The sequence below is a fragment of the Maylandia zebra genome, linkage group LG7 (genome assembly GCF_041146795.1).
Source record: "Maylandia zebra isolate NMK-2024a linkage group LG7, Mzebra_GT3a, whole genome shotgun sequence".
In the NCBI taxonomy this organism is placed as follows: Eukaryota; Metazoa; Chordata; class Actinopteri; order Cichliformes; family Cichlidae; genus Maylandia; species Maylandia zebra.
The window spans coordinates 44827235-44841908 of record NC_135173.1 but is presented as its reverse complement, the minus strand read 5'-3'; the positions used below and the strand labels follow the sequence as shown (position 1 = coordinate 44841908).

Here is a 14674-nt window from a genome sequence, read left to right as displayed (position 1 = left end):
TCGCTCCCGGGAGGTTATAGTATGACGTGTTCTGACGTCACTCTCTCTCCCTGTCATTTATTTGGCTCGAAACACATATTAACAAATTGCTCAGTGATGAACAACTACTCAGATCATTTACCTAAGCTGTGCTTTGTCAAAACGAAGTGTGTGTTCATTACACTGACATTCTGTTCTGCAATTGTTATTTACTTGTATCTTATAATTTGACTTTACATACTGCTGGGTGGTTTGTAAAGTTTACAATAACTAGTATTATCATTATGCTGTATTTTCAAAAATATATAATAATCTCAAAAGTAATGCCTTGGAGTAGAAAATACTAATGCTTTATTAAAATTTAAAACTAAAGTACAGTACTTGAATGTGTGTATTGTGTCTACTGTTTGTTAACTCACCATATTCATAATGTGTTTGTGGGGTTAGGGGTGTGTGTGTGTGTGTGTGTGTGTGTGGGGGTGGGGGGGGGGGGTGGGGGGGGGGGGTTAGGGTCTTTAGGCTTTGGCCCCCACCCCTGCCACCAGTATATTTTTAAGCAAATATTTCTAACTTTTACTTGAATATTCAGTTTCCTACCATCTTCTCTTAAAGGGTAATTGCCAGGTAACCCGCCCTCTCCCTTCGCACACACATGCACACAAAGAAAACACACAGTATAATTCACAGCCTCATTATAGTGAATAAATATTTATGCCATTTACACCATCAAACTTAGATTGCTAAGGATGAAGAACCTTTTGTTCTTTAAAGAACCATTTGTAATAGCTGAAGAACCATCCACAAAATAAAAAGGTTCTTTGACGTATGATGGTTCTTTAAAGAACCATGAAGCCATCTGAAGAACCATTTAAGAACCATAATTTTTCTGAGTGCATAGTATATAGCTGTAGCCTATTTCCAACACGTTTCCCTTGTTGGGCTTTTACATTCACAATGCATAAACAAAATGACAACATTCAATTACGTAAAAGCACCTGTGTGACACTATACATATGAAGTTAACAGTGTAAAAACGAAGAGAGGGAGACTGAAAGAGAAATGGAAATGATTTCCAATGTATGGATGCTTGTATACAGTTTTTCTCTTCCTGGTGACCCTTAAGGCTGCTTTGTGCATAAATGTGAGGATGGGGATGTGTTTCTGGGTGAAATTGGACAGTATGTCTCCAAATTGTTGCTGTTACTTTGAGCGCATGCTGCTGATAACGCTTCTGCACATGAAACGCAAACCAAATGATTCATAAATCAAATATCAGAAATGTTTTGCTTTGATACATGCAGCGTGTACTTGAGCTGCTCGAGTCGCAGCGGGACTGACAGCCATCAGCAAAACTCCCATTAGTTACGCACACATGTAGCCTGTGCACATGTGTGTGCCTCTGATAACACAATCTACCCACTCCAAGCTGAAAGCTCCGCAGCACCATGGGTGTCAATGCAGGGGGGCGGCAGGCTGCGTGCGCGTGTCCCACGGCCGTTTACGTCATTAATGAGCACTTAGTCAAAAGGAGGGGTTTCAACATGTGCACAAAAACAGAGAAGACGCTCAGCGGCACGCCTACAAAGTTTTGGGTACATTTGAGAATTTAAATACCTCTTTGAAAAGAGGAGCTGCACATCAGCAGGTGTGGACCATGGAGGCAATGGACACAAGCATCTCCACCGAGGAGAAGAAGAGGCGCCTTGAACAAAAGTAAGTTCAACTGGGGTAATATTGCACACGAATATGTAAACTGCTGCTAATTGAAACACTTTTTAACCTAAAGATGAATTTCCACGATCAGAATTTCTAAGGTTTTACAATATATTTTTAAAAAAAGAACACAAAAAGAAAAGAAAAGTCGTCAGTTTCAGCTCTTTCTTTGCATTTTTGCTGATCACAAGTTAATTACGTATTTTTACATCATAAGAATACTGTTGCTCATATAATAAGTTAGACAATGAATTGCAAAAAATAAATTTAAAAAATCCACTGGTATATTTCCACAACTTCCAGTGCTTTCTGACATTCTGACCTATTTCTCTATTCTGAAAGTTTGCACTCTAACCTACACAACTATTTGAATCATCAGCTTATTCAGCTGCTTCCTGTCAGTAAGTGCTCCTGCATCAGAAACACTCCCTTGCTGACAGCTTTTATTTTCTGTGTGGAACTCAGGAGAAACACATTCACAGAACAAGAGCTTACAGATTAATTATTTACAGCAACTCTATATGTATGAACTGTCAGGAAAGGTTGAGACTGGGCCATCCTGGTGCTGCAGACAGGCCTCCCTGCTCTGTGTGGTTAAAAGGTAGCATCTGGGGGCAAATGATGTAGAAAATACATGACAGACAAAAATACGTCATGATTATTTTTAATATGTTGTTCAAAATACACCATGTTAAGTATTTGGCAGTCATTTCAAACATCTGTGATGACATTGGTTTTGATAACATCTTTAGCCTCCACCCAGCACCACCCTGACTTGAGGGACTTCAAGGGTAGGATAGGTTCAAACTAAGTATGGAAGTCTCTGAATTTCTTTGGTGGAAAAGAGAAATTAAATCATAGCTTCACACACTAAATGACTTCTGCCCCTTGAAGATTCATTTAATCCACATCTCAGGGCAGACCTGATGTCAAAAAGCCAAGACGCAAACTGAACCTTAGGAAACCCATTCTGATAAATGAAAACATCAAATTGACCATAGTGCATAAAAAATGAATTTCTATGACTGTCTGCCTTCAGCTGTGTTTCTGTTTGATCACAGGGTGTTTGTCAACAGAAGCCTGACGCTGGAAAATATTAAATGCTATGGCTTCGACATGGACTACACGCTAGCAAGTAAGTAGAAGCAAAAAAAAAAAGTTTAATCATCTTTATTTATTCTATTTGATATTGAGTTATCTGTACTTCTCCTTGCTTTCTGAGGAACATGACTGTGTCTAGCACAGAGAGTCATAGGATTATTATTTACCTACAAATCCTTAAGTTTGCAGTGTTGTGATGATGTCAGCTGTACAATGTTTACATTTGATACACTTGGCCAAGAACAGTACAGTTTATGTATAACTGTATAATAACGTCATTTTTACTTTTACTTTAACTTGATTGTTTAATTTATGTTTACTGCACACTTTTAAAAATTGCCACCTATTTATCTATAGTACAATATATAGAGTGTATAATGGTCTAGATACCAACAGGATACCATGTATCCTACCAATAAAGTCATTATTACTTAACAAAGGATAAAACCCTTCCCTGAGCAGAATGAAGTATAAGGTACTTAATCTATATTTGTTCATTTTTAAACTATATTTTGCTTATCATACTTTTTACAGCATGTGTATAAAATATTAAATCACCCTGAAGATGCTACATGTTGTCTTCATTCATAATTTTGAACTCTCTGTGCTGAATTCTTCATTTTAGTTTCTGACTTTCCTTTCAAACAAGCTGCACAACAGTGGATGATTGTGTATTCATGCTTTTGCTGTGTGCATTTCTGCTTGCAGCGTATACGTCTCCTGACTACGAGAGCTTGGGCTTTGAGCAGATACGAGACAGGATGGTGTCCATTGGATACCCTCATGAGATTCTGCGCTACAAGTACGACCCCAGCTTCCCCACTCGGTTAGTTCCAAGTCGATTTACGCTACAATGAAGTAGCCAATCAATTCTTCTTATATTTTTTTTTGTTCTTGTCTATTATTGATAAACCTTCTCCCCTTTTCTCCCCCTCAGTGGCTTAGTGGTTGACACTACATACGGGAACCTCCTGAAGGTGGACTCAAATGGAAATATATTAGTCTGCAGTCATGGCTTTCAGTTCCTCAAAGGGTAAAGTTGGAAACAAGTGAATACAGTAAAGAAAATGTTTGTATAATCTATTTTGTACTGTTTGGAATGATAGAGATCATCGAGGTGAGGACAGGCAGAGAGAAAGAGACAGAAACATAAAGACTAAAACCCAAGCAAGGCTGGGCCAGTTGAATTCAACACACACACACGCACACACACACGCACGCACGCACACACACACACACACACACACACACACACACACACATATATATATATATATATATATATATATATATATATATATATATATATATATATATATATATATATATATATATTAGGGGTGCAACGATACTCGTATCGATATTGAACCGTTCGATACAGTGCTTTCGGTTCGGTACGCATATGTATCGAACAATACAAAATTTGTAATTTATTTTATCAACTTTCCTTCTGACGATGCTGTCTGTGTTGAGCGCTCAGTGAATCTGCGTTCGACTACTCCGCCTAGGGTCGACAGTGCAGCCTAGGCGGAGTAGTCGAACGCAGATCCACTGAGCGCTCAACACAGACAGCGTCGTCAGAAGGAAGAGCGCAGGGCAAGCTAGCGAGACAGAAGTTAAGCTCTCCTTACATGGACCTCCCCCACCCTCATTCAGATCTGGCGTTTGGAATTATTTTGGTTTTCATGTGACGTATGACCCTGAAGGTAAGCGAGTCATGGACTAAAGTAAAACAGTATGTTGGATGTGCCATGCAATGCTCAATTACATGGGTGGGAACTAGTGTGTTAGCGCAGTTAGCTCGTTAACATGTTGGCCGTCTAGCCCCATGCACGGGGCGATTGGCGGTAGCTCGTTAACGGAGATTTGCTGTGTTGTGGCGTTAAGGTCATTTCAACGAGATTAACCTGAAAGCACTAGTGGGAACACAACGAATATGACTGCACATTTACGCCGACATCATCCTAGTGCAAAGACAAGTGGAAGCAGACAAAAAAAAGCAAGCATGCTACTAACTTTAGCCGAGTCATTTAGACAGCTGTTAGCACATGATTCTCCTTATGCTGCTGAGAATATAGCCCAGAAGAAGCGGATAGTATAGCTTTTATTTTCGAAAGAGACATTTCTCTGTAATAAACTCTCTTTTCCAAAGATGAGTGATTCCTCAATCAGATACAGGGCTCGCAATATCGCTAGCCCGACGTCCCGGAGCTAGCGATTTTTTTCAGTCGGGCTACCAAAATCTATCTCTTCCCTGCCCGTCGGGCTATTGTAGGAAAAATATATGTCAATGCTTTTGCATTCTTTCAGAAATGTAGCTGGGTAATTATGTCATTGGCATCGGTGAGCCACTGTCAATATGTGACATATTGAAGTCGCCTTTGAATTTGCGCTTGTTTTTTTGCTTTCACTTTGCAATCGTGCGAACTGTGTATAGAGAGCGACAGCACTGATCTGTGAGTGATGATAATTTGTGCACCAATTCCTCTGACATCGTCTTATTAATCGTTAGCTTACTACGCAAACATGACAAGTGAAATCTCCCACAGCTTAAACATGTGAGAGGTTGATCGCGCAGAGAATCGCTGAGCTTATGTGAGTGAGTGTGTAAAAGCATTTCAGTTCTGCTGAGCCAAATAAGACAGGTCAGGGTGAAGAAGTGACAGCCAAAGAAAAGCTTACCACAAAACGGAGAAGTTATGACAAATCAGACTATAAGGCAAAAAGAAAGTGCAGCTTTATGGTTTCATGGACAAAAGAATTTCTGTGGCTGCAATATGACGAGCTAAATAACCAGGGCTGCACATAAGTGGTCCGCAGGTGCGCATTCGCTGTCAAAATAAAAAACGCACACAAGGGTTAGGGTTAAATTTAAAAACTGTACTTTTGAGTTAAAATATATATTTATAATTTTAATAAATGACAAATTAAAAAGGCATGAACATTTTTTTGTATCGAAAAAATATCGAACCGTGACACCAAAGTATCGAACCGAACCGAACCGTGAATTTTGTGTATCGTTGCACCCCTAATATAAATATATATATATATATATATATATTGATTGTTTATATATATATATATATATATATATATATATAAACAATCAAGATGTGATTAACTTATAAACTTTCAGCTTAAATTCAAAAATTACATTACAGTAATTTTTATACACAGTCCCCTATTTTCTGTGACAGAGGGCTCCCTGACAGTTTCATAGCCAGGTGAGGTCCTGGTCCAAGTGCATAACTATATTTGAAACTCTCAACAGGAGGTACAAAGAGCTGTCAGTGCAAGTGAAGAAGGCCATCATCAGACTGAAAATCCCAAATAAACTTCAGGGAAGAAACGTAGCACTTGGTGACATCCATTCTTCTAGACTTTTAGACTTCAGACAGTTACTGACTGCAAAGGATTTTTATTGAAGTATTATAAGCAATTCTTATATATAAAGTAATTTTGGTTTGTTCAATTGCTGTTGAGCCTCTGAAAACAGGGGAATGTGTATGAACATGGCTGTAATTCCATAAACTTGTTTTAAAAAAAATCAAGTCAGCATAAAATTGTTAGATATAGACACAATGTCAACAAACAGTTATCAACATCAGCGGTCTCACTTGTGTAATTAAGTCCCACCTTTTTGTTGTTGTTATAAAAAAAGCAACATCAGGTTTCCTTTTAAATATGAAAATGAGATATTACCTCACTGAATAAACACTGGTTTGCATTGATATCCAACAGACAAGGAAGAAAAAAAAATCTCAAAATTGAGTAGTTTTGTTTTGGCCTTTATATTGTCTCACTGAAATGGCTGTCAACTTCTTCTTTTTTGCTTGTAAATCGCAGCAGTCAGTACAAGCAAGTGAGTTCAAAGCTAAGAATTTACACAAACTAGATGTAAATTCACGCACGTTTGCAAAAATGTTTTTGTTTCTCTGCAGCCAGTCAGTGCATCTGGGTTGTTAACATTGATCCGTGTTATCATTTTGTGCCACAGTGAAGACATTCACAAATATTACCCGAACATGTTCATCCAGAGAGACGACACTGATCGCTTTTACATCCTGAACACTCTCTTCAATCTTTCAGGTATAAAATCCTGCACTCTGCTATACTTTGTGTAAATTTTGTTTAGCGTCTTTGCTTTTCTACAATTTTTCAAATTTTCCTATGCATTCTAAACAATTTACGATTTATATGCACCCTGCAGAGACTTATCTCTATGCCTGCCTGGTTGACTTCTTTACTGGATGTACCAGATACACAAAGTAAGTCACATATTTTATCCATATTATATTAAACTATCATCCCACCAAGACTTGGAGAAATATTCACTGTTGAATAAACTCTTTGTCCCTTCCATACCTGTGTTAAACTCTTCCAGCCTCCTGAAAGGTTTCCAGCACGGTGACTTGCTAATGTCGTACAGAAGCATGTTCCAGGATGTTCGAGATGCCGTGGACTACACTCATGATACGGTGAGTTCACAAAACCCGCCAAAGTGCAACGTTAAACACAAAGAAAATGTGTGGACTTCTCAAAATTACAAAATGTTCAAACTGTTTTTTAGGGATCCTTGAAAGAATTAACTACCAAGAATTTGGAGAAATACGTTGTCAGAGATGTGAGTAAACTGAAAAGATTATCAGTCTGAGTTTATGTTAGCAGACTGAAACACTGAAAGTATAAATGTTTACAGCCAAACCTCCCTGTGCTCCTCACCCGGATCAAAGAGGTGGCCAAGGTTTTCCTCGCCACTAACAGTGACTACTACTACACCGAGGTGAGTGTGCCATGACTAAAACCTTCCAACTACAAAGGAAAATCAATGCCCCCATCGTCAGCTACACCTTGCTATTACTAGGTTGGACCCCTTTTTCCTTCAGAATTGCCTCAATTCTTTGTGGCATATATTCAACAAGGCCCTTCCTCGGAGAACAAATTCTGAGTCTGAATGTTGAAGCCAAAAGTTTGAGATACTGTTTCCTTTATGGCTCAAAGTAGTCTGGCTTCTCTGGGTTCTGGCACAGCTAAACGCACTGAGTTGCTGCCATGTGATTGGTTGATTAGATATTTGCATTAACAAGCAGTTGAATAGGTAGACCTAATGAAGCGGCCTGTTAATGTTTATGAGATCATTGTAAATGATCATTCTGCCTTTTAAATCATTCTAACTGTATATTTTACACTTTACCTTCTTCATCAAGGTCATCATGACATACCTGCTGGAAAGTAATGTGAAGGTAAGGCATCTTCAACTGTGGTTGGACTTTCTGTCCTCTAAAGAGAATCATGAGAATGACATTTAAAAAAAAATTTTTTTTCCTTCCAGCCTGGAAGCCCCAGAAAGAGCTGGCGCTCGTATTTCGACCTTGTCGTTGTGGACACCAAAAAGCCGCTGTTCTTTGCAGAGGGGACTGTGCTGAGACAAGTGGACACGGTGTGAAAGAGTGTTTGAAGAGTTGCATCACAATGTTGAGCATCAACAGTTTCCAGTAATCTGTTTCCTTTTTATACACAGAACACAGGAAAGCTTCGCATCGGGACATACACCGGTGACCTCCAGCATGGAACAGTCTACTCAGGAGGTGAGACAGCACTGAGTTTTCCTTTGACTATTTTGTCCTTATTAGTAACGTTCAATTCTGTTCAGTTCAGCTGCTTAACTTGTGTTTTCTGGTTACAGGATCCTCAGACATTGTTTGTGATCTGCTGGGCGTCATAGGCAAGGACATCCTCTATGTCGGAGATCACATCTTTGGCGACATCCTGAAGTCTAAGAAGAGACAGGGCTGGAAGACTTTCCTGGTCGTTCCTGAGCTCACCAAAGAGCTGCAAGTGTGGGAGGAAAGGAAAAGTAAGAACAATGATCCACTCGTTGTGTGCTGTTTTACTGTTGTGTCATGGTTTTGATGCAATACTTGGTTTTTCAGATATCTTTGAGGAGCTCAAGTGTCTTGATCTCTACTTAGCTGAACTTAACAAGTGAGTCTATTTTTTGTTTCGGTATATTTCCTGTAGATATGTTTAGATTTGAAAGGCACTCAGATCTGCAGTTTTTAGATCGGTGAGCCTTTACCATTACTATAATTTAAAATAGTTAAACCCAATGAAATAATCAACATGTTCTCATAAGGTGCAGGGTTCTATATGTGGCTAGCAGGTGGAGCACAAGCACCCACAAGCCCCAGTTTTGGAAAAAAAAAATCCCATCTTGTGTCATGAATAGATGGGATAGACTAACATTTTATTCAGTAACCATATGTAAGATTTTAAATGTTTTATTAATTCATGCATTTTTACTGGAAATTAAACAAGTTTGTTGATGTTTTGCAGCTCTTGAGATTCCAAACGAGAGAACTCTTCGCTGCGTATTTACTCACTAACACTAATGCTGATAAGACTTGCATTTGATTTTTCATTTCCTACATGTGACACAGTTAGATAAAGTGACATAGCACGTGTTCATTTTTCTATATGTGTCTTTTGAAGGCACCCAGACACCACCAGTCAAGAATATCGTGACATCGGTTCCATTCATATGAGAATGAAGGTGAGCTCTGCACACCACAACACAGTATTTTAAACATTTCCACACCTTAGTTGTGGATGCGCGTAAAGTTCAATGCATTCGTACAACCTACACTGTACCTTCAGCTGGTATTAGAAATGCTTTTTTGGATTCAAATTCTGCCTCATTCTCTGTATGTTGAAAGCTCAAAGTCCTGCATGGGAGCTAAATTATCACCACCATGAAATAAATATGTCTCATATGTCCTGAGATATACCTGGAATACGTTTTATGTCATTTTAAATGCATAAATGCACTTCTAAAATTTACCACTACGATAGCAATGCTTCACTATTGTAGCAGAAGAAAACCCAAATGTGTCTGTGCAGCATAACTGTCGTTCAGCACCATTACAGTTCACTTCACCACTTTGACAGTGTTTCTATTCCTTCGCTCTACATATGGTTAAAACTACACTTTTTAAAGTATTGAGTAACTTTCCACAGTCACCGAGTTGCAGCACTAGTTGGCACAAGTCACCCATAGTGTTAAGGTTCACAGAATAAGTGTATTTTTTAATAGTAAATACAGGTGTTGGCATGTTAACAGTACGGAAGACATAAAATTGCCTTCGATGTTGAAATCATGTGCTGATTTGTATTTTATGGAAACTGTTCGGAGTCTGTTTACAATCCCCGATTACACTGACACGCCCAGTACCATAGACTGTATGAAAAAGATGGAACAGAGTCCACCAAAGGCTGTTCAAAAGTGGTAGCGAGGAGCAAAAGGTGAGTTTGGCTACAAAAAAACCTGAGGATGTAACTCATTCGTGTGTCATACTGAAGGATACCCAATCTTTCCATAAACCAGACCATAATCAACTTTTCAGTATGACTTAAAACTTATAACCATGAGTGTTAACAATAAAAGTGTTTGCTGAGGTCATAAATCAAGTGAACAGGGAGTCATGTTACAATAGACTTTTATACATTCTGACTTGTAGCCAGCTGGTGGTGATGCCCCCTGCTGGCCTTTGGAAAAAATACAGGTTTAAGGCACCTCAAAATATGCTTTAGTTTTCAGACCCTGAGGTTGTGTCTAGCTTTCATATACAGTCTACTGCTAAAAGGACAGAATAAAAGAAAACAGTACAAAAAAGTTTATGGTTAAAATGAAGCTGTTTTTGAACAAGAAATCATCCCTGAATGAGCAAGAATGAACATGCTCCTGGAATGTGTCTCTCATGCCAGAGACTTGAACTGTACACTGACACATTTCCTCTGTGGAAATTTACCATCCATGGACACTCATGGTGCAACATGATTTCCAACACAACAGCAACTGCACTCTGCTATGAAAACTGTAGAAGGACAGTAACACTAATGACCGAGTAACAGATAATATCTGTGGTCTCCAAGACTGCAGGGAAACCTCTGCACGCTCCTGAGCGTAACACGAATCTCCTTAAAACAACACGTCAGAGGTAGATTATGACTTTTGACTCCCTCTGTCTATAAGAAGTCTATTCCCAAAAAAGTAAACTTTCTTAGAATTAAATTGGACTAAGCAGGAAGTCAGATTGGTATATTTTCACTCATCAACATTTAAAATGTTCGATGTGATGTGTGCCATTAAGCCACTGCATTGTTTATTTTATACTTGCAGTTGCTGACCTACAGGATGGACATGTCATATGGCCAGATGGGCAGCCTCCTGCGCAGCGGCTCCAGGCAGACGCTGTTCGCCAGCCAGCTCATGCGCTATGCAGATCTGTACTCTTCCTCCTGCCTGAATCTGATGCATTACCCCGTCAATTACCTCTTCATGGCTCCTCCAGTCCTGGTCAGCCCTCCTCTTTGGTCAAACATCACAGAAAGGAGATGTTTGTCTCTTTCATCATTTATCCTGAGAGTCTTTTTTTTTCTCTCTCAGATGCCCCACGAGGTTGTTTCTGAGGCATCTCCAGACTTTGTGTCATCGCCGCTTACTCTCAACAGCTATCCTCTCACAAACAAAAACTGAGGTAACAGATCTTTATGATAAACTGTATTTCTTCTCTACATTTGTTCATGTTAAAAAGTTCACAAGTAGTTCATTTGTTTCTTCCATTGCAGTGACGGCAGAGTCAGACTCAGGGATGAAGAAGCTACAGAGTAATGTGCATCTTCTTGTCATTAACATTTCACACACTGAAGACGGCTGCTTGTACCCGTGCACACATGAAGGGTTTATTGTAAACCTAAGGTGCACACACTAGCACGAAATTAACTTACTGCTCCACATGCACGCTGACAGTTTAGGATTTCAAACAGAAACAGACTCAGTGTTTTTACTTCTAGTTTTAAAGGTTATGTAATGGTTTATTATTTTTTTTTAAATGTTCAAAAAAAGGAGCTTTACTCCATAATCTGTTGAATTGGTTCAATAAAACATTCATAAAATCCGTTTTTATTGTTCTCAATGAAGTAAAGCTCCTAAATAAGCATATAAATCAGTTTTGTCTAAGAGAGATAAATAATATTCAGAATTTTTTTTGTAGTTGTTGCAATCACAGTTTTTAGATGTGATTTTTCACACAAAAATATAAGTATTATTATTTTAAAGCTCAGCAACAGATCGTTTAAACTAGGAGGCAAAATCTTAAAAATATAGCAATATAGCATACTTTAGGAAAAATAACGTGTAGTTAAAGATTTTACTTTCTGCATTAAAGTTTTTGTCCAGTGGGTGGTGCCTGATCACCTCTGCAGCCCACCTGAGGATTGATTCCTGTGTGGTTGAATGAGTTTATTTTTATACCCACAACAAACATATTGAATAGTTTTATCTCCTTAAACAAATATTTAATCTTCCAAAAAGCTCTCATCACTTTTATACCAGAAACATTTATCTCACAGCTGTTGCAGAAGCTCGTCTTGATCGTTAAACTTAAATAAGTTACATTTATTTTGAATACATGAAAGCAGAAGCAGATGTTAATATCAGGAGCCTCCATCTGGGTATTCATTCATCATGGAGAGCACCAACATAAACAGATGTGACGCAATCCATGAGCAAACACCTAAACACACTCACAAATATGTGTGGCTCTGCAGGACACAGGGCACCTGGACATTTAGCATTTGTTCTCCTTCTGTATCTCAGGAACACACACGCACACACACACACACTTTCTCTCCGTTGTTACTGTAGGATTTCCGCGCTCATGTGTGATTGTGGAGGAATTTTCTATCAGAGTGTCACGATGGTGAAAATGGTGAAATCCTTTACCATCAGTGACGCTTCACTCTGGAGCCAAACTTCAGCTTCACAGTGATGTGCTGATCGTGTTATTTTATTTTATTTATTAACTACTTAGAGCATTAGTAAAGATGATGTGTGTGAAGAGATTAAATGTGAATCTAACTTAATCTAAAGTCATCATTGTTTTAAAAATATTTCAAACTTTCAGCTGCTTTAAGATTAACACAGATGAACTCTTTTGCGTTTTTTCGCTGCTTGCTTCAGATTGTTTTCAGATAAGCCACGAGAGGTAAATCCAATGCTCAGTTTTCAATCCCTCCTCCTCCTCCTTGTCAAAACAGGCACATAAACATTTCCTTGATGATTTCACTTCTTGTATCGGGGCTATTTTGGTTTATTTGGATTTCTGCCTGCCCATTGTCTGTTGGTCACCCGTGTTTATTGTTGCTGTTTCTTGAGTCATTGTGTTCGCTTTGCCCTGTTGTATTTTCTCACCTGCACAAATCAGCTGATCGCTTCTGTTTAATCTGCTTTTGAATGAATGCATTTTGTGAGAATAACCCACACTCGGCGTCCGCTGCTATTTGATGTTCAGTGAAACTAAAGCAGGCTCTGATGATCAGTTTGTTGCTGTGGTAAATTTTCATTTCATCATTAATCATTTATCACATCAGCATAACGAGCATTTTGTGATTGTGTCAAATTCACTAGTTGCCTCTGCACTACAGCGCCTGTCCTTTGGATGGCATTAAACTGCCTCTCTGCAGCAGGGATGAATCTTTGAAGAGGGTTAAATGATGGGCACGGTCAGCACATCAGCAGAGAGGCTGTGCATCTTCATTTATCTCTCAGCAAAGAAAAGAGCCGAGAGAAACGACAAGTTTTGCTTTTCTTTTCAAATGTACCAGCTCCCATTTTTAATATGAAAATAAAGCATTGCTTCCTGTTTCAAATATTTTGAAAGTTGCTGAAATACAAAAGAGATTATATAAAATAGGAAACTTGTTCCCTGCCAAAAATACAATAATTTCCTTTTTAGACTTGTCCAAAAATCAGACTAACATACAAATCTACCCTACGCATCACACAATAGCCACCACACCGCTCTCTGATGGGAGAACTGTAAATCACAACTGTTTGTCTTTAAAATAATTTAGCGTCTGATCACTCCTTTAATAGCCTAACTGCTTAAACAGAGGAGGAAGAGGAGTGCCATCAGGATCCAAAATAGGGCCGTGACATTAATAAAGTTTCACACCAGCATTATTTTTGGCAAACAAAATTCACAGCAATGATTTTTATCATGATATTAAAGGAGAACTTGAAACACGAGTAGCCATAATACTGTTGGTGAAATCCATTAAAACACGTATATGTTCTGTGTTTTGGGGGGAAATGAATGTGACTCAAAATCCAAGTGCACAGACGTGGTGAAAGAGTCTGTGGTTATGAATTTCTAAAAGCATATAATGGGAACAATTATGCAAATATTTTACAATATATGCAACATGTGTATTACTGCCACAGTTTAGATGTATTTTATCATCAGTCAGGGTTAACATGGCACCCCGGCTGAACGATGACAGCATGTCTGCTCTCCAGAGAGCTCATCACACCGTCGAAGCATCCAGAACCTGCTGTTTGATTTAAACACAGTGGCTAATGTGCTTTTGGTTGGAGGCCTTTCTGAACTGTTTGTTGCATTTATTAGAATGTGAAAAATGTCACCACACTGAATGGCTTTGCAAAGTGTGAAAATGCCAAAGAAATCGTTAATAATTCCAGTTATTTGCTTTGTTATGCAGCGAAAGCAGCATCACTGCACGAGAGTGAAAATGTATGGAATGCCAAAGTGGTTTTAGATCTGAGCCTACAAATAAGATACTATTGTTCACAACAAACTAAAAAAAATCATATTTTATTTCTTGTTCATCATCTACTTTGCAAACGGAAGGTTCAGTGAATATAAACATTTAAAAATAAATTGTGCTTACTTACACTAAAACAAATGGAAAGTCTTGGAGGTGTAATTTGAAAGTTACTGGTGGTTTTTACTGCTCCGGCCCACTTACAGTCAAACTGGGCTGTATAAGGCCCATGAAGTCAGATGAGTTTGACCCCCTA

General features: G+C 38.6%; 1 protein-coding gene across 1 annotated transcript; it reads left to right on the top strand.

Moving 5' to 3' along the window:
* The first annotated feature begins 1530 nt into the window (after positions 1–1530).
* On the top strand, positions 1531–13503 carry nt5c2l1 (5'-nucleotidase, cytosolic II, like 1). The gene is made up of 18 exons (XM_004538195.6): positions 1531–1692; positions 2754–2827; positions 3502–3619; positions 3731–3826; positions 6791–6882; positions 7004–7061; positions 7178–7271; positions 7364–7417; positions 7493–7576; positions 8001–8036; positions 8126–8233; positions 8315–8381; positions 8480–8650; positions 8727–8778; positions 9286–9346; positions 10973–11149; positions 11240–11330; positions 11422–13503. The coding sequence occupies exons 1-17, from the start codon at positions 1634–1636 to the stop codon at positions 11327–11329; spliced, it is 1491 nt and encodes a 496-aa protein (XP_004538252.1). The 5' UTR covers positions 1531–1633; the 3' UTR covers position 11330; positions 11422–13503.
* The last annotated feature ends 1171 nt before the right edge of the window (positions 13504–14674 follow it).